At 45.5% G+C, this 23,681-nt stretch overlaps 1 protein-coding gene across 3 annotated transcripts in view; it reads right to left on the bottom strand.

Moving 5' to 3' along the window:
- Positions 1-23,681, bottom strand: part of Ano6 (anoctamin 6) — a 175,484-nt gene that overhangs the window by 38,027 nt on the left and 113,776 nt on the right. For all 3 annotated transcript variants that reach the window (XM_038342219.2, XM_038342220.2, XM_038342221.2), the window contains 6 exons: positions 20,299-20,364; positions 18,999-19,283; positions 18,647-18,760; positions 16,701-16,816; positions 12,075-12,209; positions 3,539-3,644 (listed from right to left, as the gene is read on the bottom strand). In XM_038342219.2, the coding sequence (XP_038198147.1) occupies positions 3,539-3,644; positions 12,075-12,209; positions 16,701-16,816; positions 18,647-18,760; positions 18,999-19,283; positions 20,299-20,364 (822 nt within the window). The remainder of the gene's footprint in view (positions 1-3,538; positions 3,645-12,074; positions 12,210-16,700; positions 16,817-18,646; positions 18,761-18,998; positions 19,284-20,298; positions 20,365-23,681) is intronic.

Here is a 23,681-nt window from a genome sequence, read left to right as displayed (position 1 = left end):
GAATTTCTCCCACTTTAAAAGCAAACAGCGTTCACCGTCTGAACCCGAGTGCATTTTCTAGGGGAAATCTCCCCACACCGCGATAAAGCAATAGGCGCATCTGCTAAGATTGCAGGCTGTTAGAGCTGCTTTTATGAGCTGTCAAGAGAAAGGAAGGACACAGCCAGCCAGCGGCTCTAAGAATCTAGTGCCCTCTAAGCAACTTTCTGATTTGCCTCTTATCATTGCCTCATTCCCCTCAGAAGATAAGTTCTAGAAATACTTCTTTGCTTATTTTTTTAAAAAAAAACACACACACACACAAAGCTGTTTATGTGGTAATGGCTTTTCTGCAGGCGCACTCTGCCTCCTCAGCCCAAGGACGGCTCTACTCTGGAACAGCAGGACAAGGGCTGGGCAGGTGCCTCCATCAGGTCACCTGTGCAGTTATCATAAAGGATTACTCTCCCTCTGCTGCCAAACTCGATCTCTTTGCTGATAGATACACAGCCTTTAGGCCTTCCTCAAAACTTTTCACTGGGTACCAACTTTTATTAGTGAGCATCTAAAAAAACGTCCTTAAGATAGACCCCCACGAAGCTAAGGGAAAAGTGGGAAACGTGCAGAGTAAAGGGGGTGGGGGAGGATGGGGGTGGACGAAGGCTCTGAGGGAACAAGGAAACTAACTTCACAATGACAGCATATTCAAAGCTGTTTTTGAGTAGGAAGTGTACTTTGCTCTGGATAGGTTTTTTTTTTTGGGGGGGGGTGTGCTTTTTATACTCAAAGTGATGTAATTTCCATGCATGCAAAACCATTGGTTATTTTCATAAGACATATATCTAGTTAGTTACGTTCTCATTCACCTGGTTTTCGAAGCAGATATTAAGTTCTCTCAACCATCCATGTCGACTTTGATCAAACAGCATGATCCTAAATGGCCCTCCTGAAACAATTCCTCTTTAAAAAACCCTTCAGCTCAAGGAAGATGGACTTTGTCACAGCCAGATGTCCGCAGACTAGAGCTGAGGCTGGTGTCCCACAAATGATGCTTTCTGTATCTTTCATCTTTGCCTTCTGGAAAACCACCTGCCCTGAGATGTCTTTCAACAAGATGCTCTACCCCTTATTGCAAGTAACTGCACACAAAGAGCAGACCCCCCAAAAATTCCAAATGTGGAATCTCCTTCCCAGGATCCTATCCAATGTCACTCCAATTTGAAATTGGTGTACGCCATGCCAACTGCCCAGCGCCCAAGGAGGGATATGCCTGGTATCTCAGCACGGGGGTAGACACAGATGAAGCTGCCATGCTAGTCACATACGTGAGAACTATGGGCACAGGACAGGAAGTAGACATTTGACCTTTCTGCTTTGTCCCACGAGAGCTATGGGAGTAGGACTAAGGAGACAGTAAGGGAGATGCATAGCAACCTGACTTAGCTCAATTGGCAGCTGGCACAGGGGAGCAGATGTCGAATTAAGAGCAGCCCCATGTCAGCTGTCGGTTAGTGAACATCTCTTCAGAAAAGAGGTAGAAATTAGTAAATGAATCTACGTGGTAAAGATGGAAGAAACTCCTCCCCTCTGTCCCACCCCTCCCACCTTTTCCCTCAGAAGCTGGTCTTTGTCTCCTCTTAGTCCATGACTTCCACAAGATTCAAGAAGTCTTCTAGGAAAAACAACAGAACTGAAGATCCCCCGGGACCCCGAACAATGAAAGACACTTCAAAGTTCTAAGCTAAGGTGGGGAGGTGGAGCCTAAGGAAAGAGAGCTTGAGTGAGGAGAGGGAGGAGGGACGGGCATCTTAAGAAGGGACCTTCCACTGTGGCTTCCCGGGTGTATCACCACTGCACCTGCCTTAGGGCCAGAGCCTCTGGGAATGCACTAACAAGGGTCTTAATTTATCAGCCCCAAAACAGTGACCAGCAGCTCACCTGAGTCTTGGCGTAAGCCACAACACACAGGCTACTAGTTCATAGCCTAAGCATTGCCTTGAATCAAGGGACAGGCAGTTAAATCTTTTTAAATCTATAAATTAAGTGTAGAAATCAATAAGGCACCACAAGCATCGTAACTAGTAGCGGGGCAAGTTTTTCAGACACAAATCTGGATTTGTGCCATCAGCCAATGAGGAATGTGGCATGGCTATGTGAGCAGCACAGACCTGCTGCAGCCCCTGTCCCTGCCAGTCTCCAGGTGTGGAGCGGATCGCACGGCCTTGTCTCTCAAGGACTCAGTGTCTCAGCTTGTAAGATGAGACGACTCTCCCAACATCACAGGTGCTGGGTGCCAAAGCTGATGTTATCAGCATCATGTAATTCAGTTCTAGAAAGTTGGCTCAGCAGGTTTGCTGCACAAACCTGGTAACTTGGAACCCCCAAAACTGAAAGGGAAAACCAGTTCCACAAAATTGTCCTCTCACTTTAACGCTTGCTTGTGTGTGCATTCATGCACTCACAAACACATGTGTGTGTGTGTGTGCGCACACACAATCGGTAACAATATTAGAGTATAAAAGTCAGTACTCTAAGCCGGGCGGTGGTGGTGCACGCCTTTAATCCCAGCACTCGGGAGGCAGAGGCAGGCGGATCTCTGTGAGTTCGAGACCAGCCTGGTCTACAAGAGCTAGTTCCAGGACAGGCTCTAAAGCTGCAGAGAAACCCTGTCTCGAAAAACCAAAACAGTCAGTACTCTAGCACTCCTCCTGAAAAGGTAGTTTTCCATGGACTATGTCAGAATGTCCCAGGACCTTGCGATGATCCCTAGCCTCCCGTGGCAGGCCAAGAGGACAGAGCAGAGTCCCATCAGAGACCATTACAGTCACGAGAGGCCAGGCTGGTTTCCTCCTTGCCGAGGAAAAGCTCCTGTGGTGTAGGCAGAATCAATCTCTCATTTTCCAGGCTGGAAGCTGAGGACCTAAGTGATCAAGCTGTCAATTAAGCCCCCTCCCATCTCAGTGCTCTTAAGACCCAGGCAGCTTGCCCTCACTTGCTAGTATTCGGGGCGTCATGTGTCTGGCAAGTATCTTACCAATCACCGAGTTACAAACCCTTCCTTCTGCATGAACAGAAATAGTCTTAACTGACCAGCAGGGCCTTTGAAAACCCATGCTTTGAAAGGGGAAGAAACACGAACTGCATGATTAAACCTCAGGCTTCAGAAGCACACAATCATAAGCACAAATTTTAGGTTTCCGCTCACTTGAGTTAAGGCAAACACTTGCAGTAAACCCATGGCTGAGGCTACAGCAAAAGGTAGGGCAGCCCCCAACCCTGAGAAAACAAAAACTCTACTACTCAAAATAAGCTGATCTTGAGATTGTTTGTTAGATGAGTAACTGAGATACTTCAGTAGAGTCAAACCCACCACATCCTTCCTTTCCTGGGACTAAGCTGTCACTCAGTTGATGACCTGGAAATGTAGCATAAGCAAGCACACTGTACACTCCCTTCCAGTGTGGGGAAAACTTGTTTCTAAATCCCTCAGAGGGGGAATGATTTATATGTTATGATTAAGTGATTATTTTGTGTAAACATCTGGAAGAGCAAAAATTACCTTGGAAGATTCACATGTGACATTCAGCCTCCAGAACGGACACAGCTTGTCACACTGGGGACACATCAGGATCTGGCCACCGATATCAGGATCACAGACCTCTTTGCTAACAAAAGAGAAAATAAAGCAACTCAGAAATCTTAGCAGAAGGCTTTCGTTTTCTAGACACATAAGAAAATCCAAGACTACCCACGACAAGCAACAAACTGAAGCCTACGAAACAGGATCATGGGTAATAGCCATAATTCTGATTAAGGCTTGTCACATAGAAGCTATAAAAAAGCATATGGGATAGTAAATGGTCTACTTCTTTAAAAAATATTTTTTGCATATTTTCAAAAATTTTAACCTTTATTTTTATTTATCTGGGTGGGCGTTTTGCCAGCATGTATGTCTATGTACCATGTGCAGAAAAGCCAAACTGGACATTGGATTCTCTGGGACTGGAGTTTCAGATGGTTGTGAGCCAGCAAGTGGGTGCTGGGAATTGAACCCAGGTCCTCTGGAAGAGCAGCCAGTGCTCTTAACCACTTAGGCATCTCTCCAGCTCCTAATATTTTAATATAATATCTTTATTAATATTTTGAGAATATCATACAATGCCTAAATCTACCCTTAACTCGGGGGTATACAAAGGGTCCTCCTCTATAGCTGCTTTGGTTGGAGGTCTCTGAAGCACAGAGAGCCAGAGAAGCCAGGCTGTTAGTACAGGGAGGAGGGAAACCTACTGTCCCCACATCTACCCAGGAACCTGCCATTCTCCACAAACCCCTCCAGAAGCTGGCTTTATTTGGTATAGAAATTACACTTCTACTTCTCCTTTCATGAGCCTCAGACAGAAGCAACTTAACTCCTTCCCCTGCTCCCGACAGATCCTAGTATTTGTCAAAGCATTATGTGTAGCCTTGAATCCAGAGATAATAAGAGCATCTTTAGTAAAGTTTGTGGATACAAAATCAATATATAAAGTGTACACAGGGAAACAAAAGAGATTTTCTCCTTATCTACCTGTAACAATTGGGAAATAAATTTTAAAACCTGCTTTTCAGTAGCTTAAAAAGTATAGTGTCTAAGAATGAATCTAATCAAAGATGTATTAAGATTTATAGGGAAAAAATTTTTGTCAACTATAGCGAAGACCTGCACTATGATTTTCAGAATTGCTTGTGGAGATCAGAATTTGTGTTAGATAGCTTCCATTTAATCTACTAATCTCACAGAAGACCCAAAGTTCAGGATAGACGAGTTACTAATTGGGTACTGCTGGCACAAGCTAAAACAATCAACTACCAGCACAAAAGGAAACACACAAAGATTTCTGCCCATATCCAAAGATCTGGTTCCAAAATTAGGAAGACCAGAATGGACAGTTCAATTCGTGACATTACAATAAACAAGGAGTTAAATAAACCGCAATTGTATCAGCAAAATAAATTCCACTTAAGAATGAGAATGGCCAGGCAGTGGTGGCGCACACCTTTAATCCCAGCACTTGGGCAGCAGAGGGAGATGAATCTCTGTGAGTTCGAGGCCAGGCTGGTCTACAAGAGCTACTTCCAGGACAGGCATCAATAACTACAGAGAAAACCTGTCTTGAAAATCAATCAAATAATCAATCAATCAATGAGAATGACAAGTACAGAATTGGAAAAGGAAAGAGAAAAGACTAGAGGTAGGCTCCAGAGTGAAAGAGTGTGTTCTCCTGTTGCACAGGACCTGAACTGGGTCCTAAGCACCTACATAGGGCAGCTCACAATTGCCTGTAACTCTAGTTCCAGGGGACCTGATACCCTCTCTGGCCTTTATGGGCATCTGTGCACTCGTGTGTGCATGCACATAGGCACACACACACACAACTGAAAATGAAAGACATTGTTTTTAAGGAGAAAATAACAATAAAAGAATATTTAAATAATCTTAGGCTAAGGAGAAATGTTGTCAATGTGGAAGACACAAAGGAAGTTACTAATACATTTAAGATTTAATGAGAAGACGCAAGAGGTTGTAGATTGCTCCTACTGGTGATGCCATTTTATACAGAATGGGGCCAGCGTTATCGTTGGTTTGGTTCCCATGCAAATAACCCAGAGAAATGAGTGGGTTTGGGAAGCAAGTCTGAGAGAGCTGAGTAAGCACTCAGCAAAGCTATTCATTCACAGAGTCAATGAGAACAATGATAAGAATGCTCAAACTCACCCTTTCCTGAACTCTGAAAGCTAACTGAATGCTTACAGTCACTTAATGACGTGTGTGTGTGCGTGTGTGTGTGTGTGTGTGTGTGTTGTGTAAGAAGGGGCTGGTCAATGTGTGAAGAACACAGCTTTGTAGCATTTTCACTAGGCTGGTTGCCCTGCGTGTTTCCCCAGGTTCATGGCAGCCTTAAAACACAGCTACTATGAACAAGAACAGCCTCACAGCAGCTGAATGGGGCAGACAGCTTCTGTAGCTGCTCCAGAGACCGCTTCCTAGGTGGGTCAGTGTTTGGCCTGCCCAGGATCTCCCCGGAACAGCTTCACAATGAGCTTTGTCATTTTTTTCACCTCATACCCAGAGCTCGGACTGGGAGAAAGCCCAATCCCCCATGTGTGCTTTAAGAATCTCCATGAATTACTTAACATAGCACCTGCTTGAGTCCATAGTAATGGTAGATATAAACTCAAAAACTTTAAAGGAAGAACTAGGCATGCTGTATCCACAGACACCAAACCTTCAACATATCCGTGAGATGTAGAAGTGACACATGCATGTGGGCTACAGTACACAAGGCAGAAAAGATCTGAGAACCTGGAGGCTAACCCTGGGGTTCTGCATAACCCGGAAGGAAGTCTCAAGAAAGAGCTGGATACTGTCTACTGGAGTGTCAGGCACATTTCCCCGTATACACGGGAAAAGGGCAGAGCCCAGCACCAAGGAAATCACTGCAATCCAACTGCTGTCTAAAGATCTCCTGAACACAGACTTCAGTGCCCATATAAGGTAGGTAATACAGACCCTGGGCTCAGTCCAGGAAGGGAGCAAGAGCAGCAGAAGCGGTGGAACCATCAGAAGTAGCAACAAACCCTTAGGGGAAATCTGATTCCCAGGGTTCTCACGGTGAAATATTTAAAATGTCAAATTCTCAACATTGCAAGTTGCAGGCACATCAGAAACCTGAGAAGTTCAGAGACGTATTTCAGAGGTTCAGAAGTAACAGAGCAAGGACTAACCCAGGGATGCTGGCACATTCTATTTATTAAAATCTTTAGATAAGCAAGTATGCATGGAGAACTAAAGGAAATCATCTGTAAGGAATTAAAGAAACAATGTGAGCGTGTCTCACCAAATGGGAAAGCAGTAAGTTAAAGGGAACTAACTAGACTCTTAAGCAAAGCACAATAACATCAATGAAAAAAATTCAACGAAAGGCGCTCCTCTGCAGATAACATACTTAATGGTGTATCTGTTAAGATTATACAGTCTGAGAAATGGTAAGGAAAAGGAATAGGAAACACCCATGAATCCAGCTTCAGATACCAGTGGGACTCCATCAAACACACCAACACATGCATCCTGCAAGCTGCAGAAGGGGAAGAAACCGATAAAAGGAATAATTGAAGGATGGCCAAAACCTTCCATATTTTCATGAATGCTTTACATCCAAGAAACTCAACAGGCTCTAAGAAGGATACACTCAAAGAGATTTACACCTAGAAAGACCATACTCAGAGGCCAAGACAGAGCCCAAGGGAAGAATCCCAACAGCAGGGAGAGACTTGGTGACTGGCCACATACAACGCTCCTTAGAGAGGAAAAAAAGCTGGCTCCCTATTAGAAACCTCAAGTCCGGAGGCAGGGGATAATGTTTGCTAAGTGACCAAAGCAAGCTGTGTACCCAGATTCTACACCAACAAAACTAGTCATCAAGAATGAAGGAAAAATTAATGTAAGTCAAGAAAAACAAATAGCACTTGTTGCTTCCAGGGTCTGCCCAACCTTCACAAGACACCAAATTGCCATCCAGATCTTGAACTTCTAACGTCTAGTATGGTGAGAAATAAGTTGTCTCAGTCAAAGACTAGCCTGTTATATTTGCTATATAAAACCGAAGAAGGTCTGATAAGGGACTTCTATGCTGAGCACAAAAAGAACAATGAATTATATGTCAACACCGTTATAGGCAGAAGACTCTAGGAGACGTTTCTCCAAAGTCACACCAATGATAAATCCAGAAGATGCTCAACAGCAGTCTACATCAGGGAAACAAAACCCACAACAATCATGACATACCACCTGTGTCAAACAGGATGGCTAATTACAAAACATAAAAACGCAACTAAGAAAAGTGCCCACTGACATCTAGAGAAACTACAGTCCTCACGCATGGCTGACAGAAACATGAAAGAGCATAGTCACTGTAGACAGTACCAAAGTCGTTTCTCACAATGTTAAACAGAGAGCATATATATCCCAGCAACTCCACTCTTTGTTATATCCCCAAGGGATATGGAACCACATGTCCCCGTGACATTATGTCAGGTAAATGTTCATTTTATAGACATATTTCTAACAGCCACAACATTCATCACTTAATGTATAGGTAAGGACTGTGATATTCCCAGGCAATGGTTTATTATCTGCCCCCAAAGGGACTGAGGTATCAATAAATACAAGAACCTCAAAAATAACAAGCGTGATAGAAAGCAGTCGTGAAGAGCCCGTGTAACACACAGTTTCACTTGCACAGTGTCCAGAGCAGACAGAGCTAGAGACACCAAAGTAGACCAGTGGTTTCTAGAGCGTAAGGAAATGGGAAGTTAGCGGATCACTGCTAATAGGGGGACACTTATTTCTTTTGGGTTGTTGGTTATTTTTCAGTTGCTGTGATAAATGCTATGACCAAGCCTATAAAAGAATTTAATTTGGCTTCAGTTAAATTCCAGAGAGATAAGTGTCTATCATGGAAGAGAAACAAACCTGAAAGTGGCAGGAATAGTGGCAGGTGCCAGAAGCCAAGAGCACATCTCAACCACAGGCATGGAGTAGAGAGAGCAAACTGGAAGTGGGGTGATGCTGTGGAATAATATGTTTGTACGCTGTGCAGGAGCGTCACTCAGATCGGTTTAATAAAAAGCTAAATGGCCAATTACTAGACAGGATTTTCAGGGAAGAGAGAATGCTGGGAAGAAGAAAGGGAGATGCCATGAGACGCAGAGCAGGCAGGCTGGGCAGTTTGTGTATGAGGTAAATGAGCTTTGGGGCGGCACATAGATTGATAAAAATGGGTTAATTTTAGTAAGAGCTAGTTAGTAAAAAGAATAAGCTATGGGCTGAGCTTTTATAATTAATAAGTCTCCATGTGGTTATTTGGGAACTTGCAGATAGGACAAGTTCTGCCTAAAGGGTGCCGAAATCTCAAAGCCCCTTTTCCGTGATGTAATTCCTCCAGCAAGGTCATCACACTTTTTTTTTTTTTTTTTTTTGTTTTCCTAGACAGGGTTTCCCTGTAGTTTCTAGAGCCTGTCCTAGAACTAGCTCTTGTAGACCAGGCTGGCCTCGAACTCAGAGATCTGCCTGCCTCTGCCTCCCGAGTGCTGGGATTAAAGGCGTGCGCCACCACCGCCCGGCAAGGTCACACTTTTTAAACATCCCCCAACAGTGCTACCAGCTAGAGACCAAGTGTTAAGATGCCCGAGCCTACAGGGAACACAGTTCTCACTCAGACTCACGCATTCACTCCCCAGCCTCCACAGGCTTGAAGATGCATTTGGTCTAACTTCTAAAGGCTCTGTACTCTGTAAAAAGTGTTTTAAAGACTGCTTAAAAGCCGGGCAGTGGTGGCGCACGCCTTTAATCCCAGCACTCGGGAGGCAGAGGCAGGCGGATCTCTGTGAGTTCGAGGCCAGCCTGGTCTACAAGAGCTAGTTCCAGGCCAGGCTCTAAAAAAGCTGAGAAACCCTGCCTCAAAATAAATAAATAAATAAATAAATAAATAAATAAATAAATAAATAAAGACTGCTTAAAAGTCAAATCCAAAGTCTCTTTTAAGACTCAATTAAGACTCTTAATTCCATCTGTCCCCATTGAATCACAATGCAAATTACATACTTCTAGCATATAATGGTTCAGATTATGCATTACTATTTGAGAGAAAGGAATAGGGGGGCACAGTGAGGAAATACTGGACCAAAGAAAGACCAGAACCCAGCAGAGCAAACAGAAAATCCCGTCGCTCCAAATCTAGTGTGTGGGACTTTAGTTTCAAAGGGCTTAGGCGGCTCTGCCTATCCAGCTTTGCTGACTGCAAGAGACAACCCTCTTGGACTGGTTCCACTCCCTGTATGTAGCTCTTCTTGGCAAATATCTCATGGTTCGGGCACAGTCAGTATCTTGGGGTCTCCACTGTAACCCAGACCTCACTTTCCAAGTTTCACAAAATGGTCTCTCAGGGCCTTCATGCAAGGACTCCTAATCCACACCCCATCTCTCTTTCACCGTTTAGCCAACACTGTGACCAACACTGCCAACTCTGGCCCCCAGCGGGGGATGGACCACGGCTCCCTGAGCCGTATTAGTAGCAGCTGGTGTTGACAGCTGATCTCTAGGGGAAGAGAAGACTTTAGACTTTGTTCCCCCCAAACTGGAAGCTCAGATGGGAGGATCTTGCTCTGGGTGAACCCTTTCCTTTGTTCTAGTGCAGAGCAGACCTCTCCTTAATGCAGCTAATCTCCCTTACAACTATAGCCTCTCTTCTAGCACATTCTTTGGCGGTAACATTAGGCCTCCTAGGGTGCCTTTTCTTTCAAAACTACCTTTGGTATTTTTGCCTCACGTGTTCTTTTTCATGATAAATATGCATGAGTCACTAATAACAACCATGGGGCAGATTCAATATCATGATACCTTATTGCCTCTGCCCCCACCCCAATTACTCCATTAATTTTTAATTTAGTTCTCGGGACATGGGCAGAAAGAAGCAAGACTCTTTGCCAAAATATCACAGGAATGGTGTCTAGCCCCATGACTATTATTGTTCCCTTCTGAAGCCTCTTAAGCTGGGCCTCCAAGTTCACAGTCTTCTCAACACTGCTGTCTTCCAGGCTCCTACGAGTACGGCCCTTTAGGCTCTGCTGACAGCATTTAATTGAAGTAAAGTCAAGTAGTTTTGGATACAGGTAGTATGTCGTCTCTAAGACCCTCTTTTTATTTCCCATAATCTGTGTGAAGTGTCAGGTAGTATGTGACTATCATGGTTACTTCACAAAAGGTTTACAAGGACCCGAGACAGAAGTGATGGCCTCATGGGTAACAACGCTTGCTCTGTGGGCATCTCATCACCAGCACCCATGTAATAATCCACACAGGGCTGCACACACCTGCCCTGGGGAGGAGAGACAGCACGATCCCAAGAGCTCAATGGTGAGCCAACCTAGGAGGAAAGGTGAGCTTCTGCCTCAGTGAGAGATAAGACTGTCAGCAAGAGAGCAAGTGGAAGTTCTGTTCTGCTCCCACACTCCTGTGCGTGGACCACAGCTAACATCCAGTACACACACATACATACCACCACCCAACACACACACACAAATGGACCTTGCAAAAGGGAAACCCGCTCAGTCAAAAGTTCTATTCTGAAATGCCATGCAGGAGCAGAACAATTATCAGCCCAGCCAAGAAGACAAAGGCAAACAGGGAGAAGACACCAACATTCAATTCTTGGTTGCAAATTCCTTCTCATGAAGGGAGAGAGAGGACTTCAAACAGACATCCTAGACACACAGGCCCTGCAGCCCGTCAGGCTAATCCATTAGGGTGACAAGCAAACACCCCACCTCAGAGCCAAGATGACATGCTCAGGGCTTGAAAGAATTTACCACCTCAGCACTGAAGCCCAGAAACTGCAAGCTGCCTGTTCCACCTGGACTGAGGCCAGTTCACCAGGAGACAGTGTCTGGCATAGTGAACATCAAAAGCAGACACACGACAGCAGCACAGCCCCACGTGCCACAGCACCCAGGGACCCCCCCTTAGATGAAGCTGGCCTTTGAATGCCAGTATCAACCACAAACAGATTCCTAGGTACTGAGCTATCCCCACCTTCCGACACTGTAAGAAATAATTTTGTAAAAACAAACAACACAAGACCACAACTGAGTTACCCGAGTTTCCGATCATGCAACTCTTCATATAATTTAAGAAAAAGTCATTTCTCAACCCAGAAAACCACCAGCCTTCTCATTGGCACCCTAGGAATTCAGAGCTTTTCTTGCCCCAGGTCTGCAAGGCTGTGAAGCATCCCTCAGAAGTTCAAGGGCAACCTTATCTCTTTCTTTTTCATAGAAAGAACTATCTGAAGATGTCAGCGTGTTTTGTTTTATTTTGAAATCTGAGGTAGAATGCTCCTGTCAGAGGCTGTGTTGGCTTATCGGAGAGAAATGTTTCCTTTCATTCGCTCCAATTCTCGGAACAAAGGGGAGAGATCACGCGAAGGCATCTCCTTTACCAAGACAGTCTACAGCCCTGGAAAACCTGTCATGACCAATCAGTGTGAAAGAGAGAGTACCTCCAACTGCAGTTATCCTGGCTGAAGTATCCATAGAGGAAGCAGGCCACGCCCACCACAGCTGCAAGCAGGAGCATCTGCGTGTAGTAGCCCAGCCAAGCGAAGTAGATTCCAATCTTCTCTCCGTAATACTTCCTGGAGAGAGAGAGAGAGAGAGAGAGAGAGAGAGAGAGAGAGAGAGAGAGAGAGAGAGAGAGAGAGAGAGAGAGAGAGAGAGAGAGAGAGAGAGAGAGAGAAGGTATTTTTAGAGGATCATCGCTGTGTAGCTTCATCCTAGCATGGCTGTTTGGGTTTTAAGTAAAGGAGGCTTTTTCCATAAACACTCCTATCCAGTTCACCCCTCCTGCATGTTCACCTTCACAGCGGTGCAGCAGTTTAACTGTGGAACAGAAAGGATGTTACACGTGCAGAAGCAGAGAGAGTTTCAAAGTGCCCAATGAAGGGAAAAGCGTCGCAGAGGGGCGAGGGGGGGGGGTGTCCCTTGTTCTTGATGAAGACGAGTTCCGTCTTAGTCTCTGCAAGACCCTCTAGCATGTGGGAGTCCTCTGCCTATTCAATTACCCACTATTACCTACTCAGAAAAAGCAAGAAGAGAAGTATAAAACCCAAACCTTACTGCCGATACTGTGGTCTTTCCATGTATGGGAAAATAGCACCTCTGACCCCGGATGGTGCTACCCCACATACCAACCATGACTTCTCTATAGACACACATACCTATATGCCTATGGTGCACTAAAGGAAAACTAGTAGGAAAATAGAAGTCGCTCTTTTTCACAAAACACTACTTTCTTTCTGACCACGGGTAAGAGAATGAACAAGCAGGCAAAAACTATTCCTGCCAGCATGGGCTTCTACTTTGTCTCCACCTTGGTCTGCAGAAACAAGCGAGACTTATGAGGGACTGCAGGTTCACCATGCAGCTGAGCCAGTTTCCTTGGGCCTCACCCAGCGGGAACTCAGCTGTGAGCACAGCCTAGATTCCTGGGAGGCTGGAGGCCCGTCCAGCGCCACAGGCTGCAAAGGAAGGCTAGGAGCCACATGGAGTGGGTTAGGACATGAGAGGAGCAGAGGGTGACATGTTCACGTGACTAGGGCTCCGTGTCTGGTTCATGGACAGCCAGAAAATAGCAGGCTTGGGTTAGGGCCTGGAGATAAGACGTTGGCGAGGGTTGGGCCATTTCAGCCCACTTTCTTTTTACTATATTCTTGCTCTGCTTTCAAAGAGGCTTCCATGATGGCAAAAGGCTCGTGGGCTGGAAGCATGCTCCCCAGTGTAGAGGGACGACAGGGTGGTGGGCCTTTAACAGGCAGACCTAGAGAGAGGCCATGCAGGAACCACCCTCAGAAGGCATTATGCAGGTTCTTATGATACCATTAACTCTCCAAGAGGACTACGTCCTGTCTCACCATGTGTTCAGCCCCCTTTGTCCCCAGTGTCCCTACCATGAGGTCAACTGCCCTAAGAAGACACATCCAGCACGCCCCTCACCAGAAAGAGCACTATGCTGTTTGGACTTGGTGTCCCCCAGCCTGTGCGTGAAGTAAACCTCTATTCTTTATAAAGTAGACTGACCCAAGTGTGTTGTCACAATAATGCAAATTAGGGCAACGCAATTCTTAAAAACCACGTATTTTGGATATGACATATTTAAAACCGGGATCCTTCCTTAGAAGCTGAATGGTCAAACTTTCGAATGGGAGAAATATTCTGCCAAATTTAGGTAAATGGTCAAGCAGTCTTCACTTGGATATTCAGTGACAGAGAACTGAACTCTTCCTATGGCATTTCTCATACAATGGAGTCAAAGTCAGAGAGGCTTTCCAGACCTGAGATCTGTAATATAGAGACCTATCTCCTACTGGGAATGTAACACTGGGAATGAAAAGGCTCGTTTTGGATGTGATAGTCTCTGCTCATTGTCCACCAAAAGCATTTTGTTAACATATCAGTCTAAAAAGTTAGCCTTGACTATTTTGCTTCTGTGGCAGGGTCTCAATGAGGAGCCCAGGCTAGCCGGGAGTTCCCATCCTCCTGCCTCAGTCTTCTAAGTGTTGAGACTGCAGGAGAGCATGACCAAGTCTGGCAGCTGGCAACTAAAAGGGGCAGCCAGTCCCCAGCCATCCGACCCCGCTGCACCCCACAACTGCTGCCCAGATGCATATCTCAAATTCATTTCACTGACACACTGCCACTCCAGCCTGGAGCATAAGCCCCTGCCTTGTGCACACATCGACACCTCTGTTTCCATCCCCTTGGCATTGTTTCTGGCCAATGGCCACCTCTGCTGTAAACACGCTTCAGAGCCGAGTCGAGGAGCCTGCTTGGTCCGTTTTCCTCTACACTCAGTTCTCTCAGGCATTAACAGCCATCCTGATGAATACCTCTCTCTAGACTGCCCCCAACCTGGACTTCTGGGGTCGACTGAACTTTCCACTGGACTCTCTCCTATCCCATTTTTATTTTCCCAAAGCATTATTTTATTCTCCAGTGATCCTTGCTGCCATCCACTCAAACTTTATCTTCTTTTCCCACTCTGAGGTCAATAAGGGGACGTTGGAGGAACTTTTCTTTCCTGGGGCAAGGCGGCTTCCCACAGATTGTTCTTTCTAGTTTGTTTGGCTCACTTTCATAGAAAGAAAAATCGACCCCTTTTGATAATCCCAGGGAACTGGAGACAAAAGTCAAGAGCGTGGGTGCGTGAGCAGTTCCTGGTGAGGTAAAGAAGGGAGCACATGGGATGGGGCTGGGGTATTAACAAATGCACTTGATTTACTTAGAATAAGAACCCACCAAACCATGGTAGTGCGGTCAGACACATCTGGTTTTCTGCAGAAGGAGGTGAATGAAATGGAAACTTCCCAGAGATGACAACCTATACAACAGGCAGCCTGCCACCCTTGGGTCCTACACCCAGAGATTCAGCCGACTGCTAACTGAAAACATTGGGGGAATCTACGGCTGTACCACGCTGAATGCACCCAATCTTGCCTGAAGACTTTGGGGGCAGACTTCATCTACACGGATATTTTCAGATTCTTTTCCTGATGTCACTCCCCAGACAGTACTGCAGAGCATCCATATGTATGGCATTTACACCACTTTAGGGACTGTGAGTGATCGAAAGATGACTTAAGGTAGATGGGAGGAAGGGCATGGGGCATTTAAGGTGATGGCCTTTGATGTAAGGAATGTGGACAGGTCTCCTTAGTCTCAGAGGCTCTGGAAACCAGTTCCTCACGAATGCCCAAATGTGTTTACATGTATACACTCACATACTGTTTTAGCTCCTGGGTAATCAGAGTTGACAGAAGTACCCCTGTGTGACAATAATCTAGACAATATTAAACGAGGGAGGACGAAGGAGGACCAAATGAGATAATTAAATGCTGCTTTCTAAAGTAATTAACCTAACAAACAACTTTTAATGGCTGCTACCGTCACAAAAACAGAGGCAACAGGGCACCATGCTAACAGAAGTACACAATACTGCATGTTAAGTATCCCCGCACAAAGCAGGCCATGCCCCCAGACAAGGATGATGTTACTGCAGCAAACACGCAGGACAGAGGCGAGCTTCAACAACAAACATCACAGCGCCCAAACCACCAGCTTCTGAACTGTAACCCTGATGTTCTGAGAGACAAGCCCCGAAGCAGTCAGAGTTTCCTATGAGATCATGAAATGACATCTGACAGCGGAACAACACTGAAAATATCACACCTGACCTCGCAATGAGCCAGTGACTCTAACACTTAGCCCTGTGCAACAAAGAATCCTCTGTCCCTGAGGGGTAACCTCTAACCCCGAGAGAGAAGTTCCATTCATGGTAGCATCCCAATGAGAGTGTCTGCCCAGGCAAGTCACGCTGGGGTCTAGAGAGTGTGCTCTTGTGAGATGACTCAGGACAGAGCCGATCACATCAGAAAGACCAATCATATGATTGCCAAGTGGGGCTTGTGGGCCAAGTGAGTTGGCTGGACCTGTAGTGGTGTAATCCTTCTGTACACTGTGAAAATGTGTTGTTCTCATTGCTAATAAAAAGTTGATTAGCCAATAGCAAGGCAGGATTTTCGGGGCAGAGAGAATGCTGGGAAGAGCAGAGTTAGGGGAGATGTCAGCTAGATGCAGAGGGAGCGGAACATGTACAAAATGAGGCAATAAGTCATGAGCCATGTGGCGACACATAGATGAATAGAAATGGGTTAATTTAAAATGTGATAGTTAGCTAGTAATAAGCATGAGCTATGGGCCAAGCATGTGTCATTAATATTAAGCCTCTGTGCATTTATTTTGGAGCCAGTAGCCCTGACAAAAACTCTACCTACATGGACCCGCAGGAGTAAAAAGGACTAGATTTTTTTTTTTTTTTTTTTTTTTTAGTACCAACAATCAAATCCAAGGCAGGCCTTACTAAGTGCTCCACCACTGATCTAAGAGTAGACACCGGGGCACATAAGTTATGATCCATCCACTATGGGTTCCTAGGGAAGCCTTGAGAAAGCCCTGGGTATCACAGAGCTGGTTGAGCCCCTCAGGTTAGCAATGCTGTTTGAAAGTTGTCATGCACAGACACCACAGGGTACCCCTGAGTCCTTTTCACTGGAATGTTCTCTCCTGCTCACCTGATAAGGTCCAAGGGCTGCTTCTTGTATATGCTCCGTGGGTGGGCCCACTCCCTGTACAGGAGGTAACGTTCACTAGGACAGCTGGGGTCCTCCGACTCACAGTTGAATTTGCACTGAGGAGCCAAAAGGAAGAAATGAGCGTCACAGTTCTCAACTTATAAACCTTACTATTAAATATGGTACCAAGGGCCATTTGTGGGAACTGGTACCCTACTTGTTAGAAGGGACAGCCATGCCATTTAATTCTTAGTGATTCTAAAATAAGGGTAATCACACTATTGCCCTTGGGGGTTGTTTGGGAATAGAGATGGCAACGGATGCTTGGATAGTGAAGCTAGCAGCTGTCACTCCTAGGGAACAAGGCAGGAAGGTGGCTGGAGCCCCGTGGAGGCTGATGTTCTGAAGTGAGGCAGTGTTAATCAATAAGACAGCTGGGCCACTCGAGACCTCAGATCCTCACAATCAAGGACGACCTATCTGAAAGTGTACCCCTTCTTGGATGGTGGGCAGATCCAGCCACTGCGATAGCCAGTGTTTTATCGTCTCTCAGTTCAGTAATCATATTGACAACACAGAGAAAATAAGTATCATTCATGCACAGAACCATACTACCACGGAGCCCAGTCCTGGTGCATCCCTGATCTTTGTTTGCCTCCCCGCTATACCACACAGGATCACTCCAGGCTTGGAGGCAGAGAAGACCCAGCAGGTGTCAAATGGATATTCTAGGACTGTGCTGCCCCACACTGACATCCAGAGAATGATGTTCAGCTGGCCCTGGAGTTCAGAGGCTTCCATTGCTCATTTCGCTGGGCCACAGAAATAGAACAAACTTTCAGGCTCGGTGGCCACGCTGGCTCTCCCTGGAGGCTCAGTGTCTGCCATCTTGTCCCCGCCTCCCAGTCTCTGCTTCTCCATGCGAACCAAGCCCTTATGTGAAGCTCTAGTTTTGTTCTGACATATGGTACACTTTAAGACTGTCTTCACCCCCCCAATGCACATAACACACAGTAGCAATGATCAAACTCAGTCTTTGCTTTCTTTGGTTGTAGAGATTTAGATAAATTGTAGTAAATGCAACAAAGTAACAATGTTATTGATGTGGAGTTTAACGTATTTCAATGACAGGGCACTGTAAACACTTTTAGATATATAGTATCCTCCCACATACATGGTCTTGAAGGACTGGAGTCCTCAGTCCATAGGAGATGCTAGGAGCTTACTAAACACTCCTGAATCCAGTGGGTCACAGTAGCCTTTGAACAGACCTATTATGATGTCAATAATCTGGGATTTTGTCACTGTGACATGAACGGCAATTAACCCTCTTTTTAAAACCCTGATATAGCCTGAAATAGTATTTTAAGGGGGAAAAGTCTATTTACAGAAAATGTCAAATGAGAATTTCTAACATTTTTTTTTTCCTTACAAAACAAAGGCCCCTGATTTTTTTCTGGTCATGACATCTGTTAGTAATTATGAAAGTAGTTGTCACTTATATGGCAGGGACTGATATTTTATATACATTTCATGAACTCTCAAAACAACCCTGTGAGGTAGGAACCATTACCACACCTTCCTTACTGACAAGAACACAGAGAATATATGGTCCACAAGCCCATCTAGCCGAGGAGTGGAAAGAGTGGGACTTTACTTCTGGAAACTCACACGGCCTAAGCGCCGACCTGTGTGATCTGTACTGGTGCCATAATGCCCGAGGGAGGGTACTGCTTATTCTCCCAATCCTTTAAACCCAGCCCTGTCTCTATGCCTGGGGTCACCAGTGAATGTGCTTTGGGTCCTTTTGCCCTGGATCAGCCTCTGATCCTTCAGGCCATTATCTTTGTCTTACAGAGGAGAGGCCAGAAGGGCAAAGAGTTGAGTCCTTCCCGGTCAGCACCAGAGCACTCATTGAACGCCTCCAGTTTTGTCACATGACTTACATCATGCAGAGGGAATGCTGCCTTGTAGATTCCAGAACTGAGCAGTCTGTTGATGCCAAATTTGTTAACGTTGTTCATCACTTGGTATTTGACTCGAGAGAGGATGAAATAAACCTAAAAAGATTTTGAAACAGACCATGTCATCTTGATGGTAGAACAAGCTCATGCAATCATTGTTTAGTATAGCAGACATCTGTCTGCACCAAAATGATACCAATAAAACTAATAATAGTGTTGTTTTTTTTTTTAATCTTTTGAAAACAGAACCACAACAACCCAACCAAGCGGCTAATTCTTCAATAGCAGGCTTCAAATCACACCGAAACAGAAACGGTATTCTGCTTAGACTTACTATGCGGCTTCTGGTGGCAGGATTGAAGAAGGAATCTCTATCTTGGATATAAAAATCATTCATCCGGCTCTTCTCGAACGGGGCAGTGAAGAACTCCTGCTCAGGCTTGATGACGCTCTCGTTCACGCGGAGCACCTTGGTGAACCAGTTGAGAGTGTCGAAGGCCGAGCGGGTTTTCAGGTCGTTGGGCTTCAGGGGAAGTTTGATGTGCATGATCTCAGCGTAGGTGCACAGCACTTCCCAGGGCGCGTGCACTTTGACGAACACAAGCTTGTCATCAGAAACCTAGGGAGGAACAACAGAAACCAAACAACTGTTTTCCTGGTTTTAAAGCGCAGATGTCCCCACCCCCCAATGCTCCAGTAGATTTTCAAAGAAAAATCCATGTAAACAGGAGTCCAGCAAATGTGAAGATAAATTCAGATCAGTAAATGACTACAACTTTTTTTACCGAAAGATAATTCTTTAGTTTGAATGAAGAAATCCAGAAGTAGCAATTTTTTAAATATTTGCTTGTAAAGTTTTATTTGTGTGTGCACGTGTGTGTGTGCACTTGTGCAGGTGGTCCACACAGCAACCAGAAGAGAATCTCAGACCCCCTCGGAACTGGAGTTACAGGAAGATGTCCTGAGAACAGAACGTTGGTCCTCTACGGGAGCAGCAAATGCTCCTAACTGCCGAGCCATTCCTCAAGACTTAAACTAATAATATTCTGAGTGAGAGAAGTCACTGCTAATTTGTTGTCACACAATCTGTTAGTGACCTAGAATAACAACACTGGAATACCCATAGCAATGCTGTACTAATGAAAAAAAAAAAAACCTCTAAATCTGGAAATTGGCTGCTTCATCTATTCATTATGCTATATGGCCACTGGTGTAAAGACATCATACTCTCTGCTAGAGTTTTGCAGCCTAACAAAGGAAACAGCAAGTAATAAAACTGAAATGATGCCCTCTGAGAGAAAGACATGCACACGGTGCCTCTGTTGGTCACATGTGTGGACGTCGGAGGCTCACTCTCAGTAACCTGCGCTCACTCCAGTCCCGCAATCCTGGGACTGAACTTGGGCCATCAGGCTTCTGCAGCGTATGCCTTTGCCTGCCAGACCATCTCCCTGGCCCTGGTACGGGCTCTGTCCATCTCCTTTCCCACTCTGCCTGCAGTGTGGCTACAGCTGCACGTTTCCCACGCCACATCTCAATTCCACGTGACGCACAAGCTCCCCAGCACAGCCACGTGACACACAAGCTCTGATGCACAGCGGTTCACAAAGGGTTCCACATAAACTAACACTTACTGATCGTGTTGCCTCCAGCTGCAGGCCGTGACAGATGAGGTTGGACTCATACGCTTGTCTTTTCCTCTGAAAAAAATAGACAAGAACATATGTTAGACTGCCGGTTTTAGCAGAAAAGACTAATTTTTTTTTTTTAAAGAAAACAAAACAGTCAAGGGTTTTGACCTTAAAGAGACATATTTGCTTGAAATGGAAACGATGAGTTGGCTGGTGATATGTAGGTATTGGCCTCAAAGGGAAGGCAAGAGAGTGTACTGGGTTCCCTATGCCGTCTAGAGGGCTAAGGACTGGCCTGGTGGGGCTGGCCTGGAGGGGCTTTGGTCCTTTGGAGGAACATAAAAATTACCGTGGTACAATCTCTGGCTCCCAAGAGTACACAAAAGGAACATTTCGAGTTCCATTCACTGATGTTATTTTTCAGAGTTAAAGATTCCAGATGTTTAAACTTTTGTTTCTATACAATACATTCAAATGATGATATTAGATGTATGTAGATTTAAAGACACACATGTACACACACACACACACACTTTCCATCCATGCCTCACCTAAGACGACAACACAACAGCACAAACAAATCTAATAAGGTTCAAAGTCTTCGCAAGGAAATGTTCAGAAAGTCATATACACAGCAAGATATACAAAATAGGGGACCATCTGCGAATATACTCGCCCCCCCCCCTCGCTTACACGGCCAATTCAGTAGATGCTGGATACCCTGGATGTAGTACCAAAGTTCTAGATGGCCAGTCATCTACAAAGAGAGGCCCAGGACATAAGGAAAGCCTGCAGACATGTGGCCTGCTCCTGAATTTCTGCCTTGATATCCCCTCATGACATAAGGTTTAAGCTGAAACACACCCTTTCTTGCCCAAGTTGCTTTTGGACTTGACTTGGTGTCGATCACAGGAATAAAAAGGACACAAAACAATGAAGAAGAAGCAGGTTGTGCTGTGAGAGCAACAAAGCAAAACAGCGGATGGGGGTGGGGGGTAAGAACATGGCCAGCACTTGGACTAGAGGTCTGTTTCTTTTGGTTATCACCTCTACGACCCAGGAAAGGAAACCACTCCCCTGGGTCTTGTGCTTCTCCTCTGTTCATACTCCAGGAGTGTCCTCTTGAGATTTTCATGAGAGTGTGAGGTAAATGGCCTGATGCATATATATCCAAATTTCCACATCTTTTCTTCCTTCTTTCCTTCCTTCAAGATTTGATCTGTTTATTTTATGTATATGAGTGTTCTCCTTTATTCCAGAAGAGAGTATCAGATCCCACTGTAGACAGTTGTGAGCCACCATGGGGTTTCTGGGAATTGAACTCAGGACCTCTGGAAGAGCAGCCAGTGCTGCTAACCACTGAGACATCTCTCCAACCTCAGAATTTCCATTTCTGATAACGGCGGAGATGAGTTGAGGCAACACCCTCACTGAAGACAACTGGGAATGGTGGCTGAGCCTTTCATTTCAAAACAACTCCATCAGTCCTATGCTGCCAGACAGAGTTTGCCAAAATAATCCCGGGGAAGTGGTCAGCCACTTTTCCCAGGGAGTACCATTCTGACTTGATACCGAGGAGCAGAGAAGGCCCTGAGCTGGGGCTGTGTCCCAAACACAGAACGCTGCTATTCAATACAATGTGGATACTCAGCATATGGCTGACCCTGAGTCCATGTGCAATCCCTGATAACATTCCACAGAAACACTGGAACCTAATACGGTTTTATCTGTTCTCAATGATGTCACAATCTAATGATTCAATAATAAGCAAATACCCCTTTGTGCACGTGTGAGATAACTCAGCGGAGAGACACCAGAGCAAGCGCTGGAACTTCCTCAAAGAGAGCACCCAGCTGAACTCGAGGCTCAAGGTGCTGCTTCCCCACCTGCTGCCCTGCAAGTGCTAGGACCCGCTAAGGCCCTCCTCACTGTCTCTCCAAAGAGTCTTGGGACATTTTGATCTTTTCTACCCCTGGACTGCCTTATTTCCAGCTTGCCTTGGGTAGTAACTCAGTTTACTCTTCCCTCAGCAATATCTTGTCAATTGGCGCCGAACCCTCATGTTTGTTTTCTCATGGCAATGCAGCCTTGGTCCTGACCACATCTTTACCAGTGAAGAAAAACACTTGGATTTTGAGGAGTTTGAATGAGAAGGGCCCATCAGTACATATATGTGAGTGTGTGGTTCCAGTAGATGGAACTGTTTGGGAAGGGTTGGGAGGTGTGGCCTTGTTGGAAGATGTGTGTCACTGGGGGTGGGCTTTGAGGTTTCCAATGCCCGCACCAGTCCTAGTCTCAGTCAGTCAGGCAGTCAGTCTCCCCCTCCCTCGTGTGTGTGTGTGTGTGTGTGTGTGTGTGTGTGTGTGTGCAGGGCCATGGGTGTGTGTGTCTGGGTGTGGAGGGGCATCGTGTGTGTGTGTGTGTGTATGTATGTGTGTGTGCAGGGCCATGGGTGCATGTGTGTGGGTGTGGAGGGGCATCATGTTGGTGGGCATGGGTGTGTAGTGTGTGAGTGTCTGTGTGTGTGTGATCTGTGTCTGTCTGGAGATGTGTGTGTGTGTGTGTGTGTGTGTGTGTGTGCGCGCGCGCGCGCGCGTGCATGTGTGTGGGGCATGTCTGTGTGTGTGTGTGTCCGTCTGTCTGTCTGGGTGTGGACCGTGTATGTGCTGCTTTCCACCAAAAAGATGAAAATTCTTAACTATACTAAAAAATAACAGGTTGAAGTTAAGATTTGTGGTGAGAATGAGTCTTCCGTAAAATTGGGAAAGGGAGGGGAATTCGTGCTGGTGTATTTTCCAAATTCATACTGCTGATGTCAGAGCTACAGCACATGACACATTTGGTGGAAAAGTGTTACATGTGTGTGTATGTGTTTGAGTGTGTGTGTATGTATGTGTTTGTGTGTGCGCACGCACACACGCAGAGTTTGGTATTTGGTACTCTCTATTATTTGGGACACCCACTGGTGTCTTGGGATGTATCTCACAGATGGGGCAATGCACTGCACTCAATTTGCATTTATTAGTTTGATATAAACATTTACTAAGGTCCTGCTGCATTTCAAGGAATTTGAAAACTACTCAAGACACAAGGGTATTTTTCTATGACTACTATAGAATATCTACAGAGAAGCTGTCCGTGACCTTAGACTTTCTCCCAGTTTAGGGCACAAACACTTATTCACATGTTTCAAGGCAAAGCAACTGATGCCTGTTGTTTTCTAAGGACATTACAGGTCACTGTAGAGCTGTTCTTTCCCCTAGTGCCGCAGTTCTCAACCTGTGAGTCACAAACCCTTTGGGGGTTACATATCAGATATCCTGTATACAGATATTTACATTATGATTTGTAACAGTAGCAATATTACAGTTAAAAAATAGTTACAA

The sequence above is a fragment of the Arvicola amphibius genome, chromosome 9 (assembly GCF_903992535.2).
Source record: "Arvicola amphibius chromosome 9, mArvAmp1.2, whole genome shotgun sequence".
Lineage (NCBI taxonomy): Eukaryota > Metazoa > Chordata > Mammalia > Rodentia > Cricetidae > Arvicola > Arvicola amphibius.
This window is presented reverse-complemented; position numbering and strand designations above follow the sequence as displayed.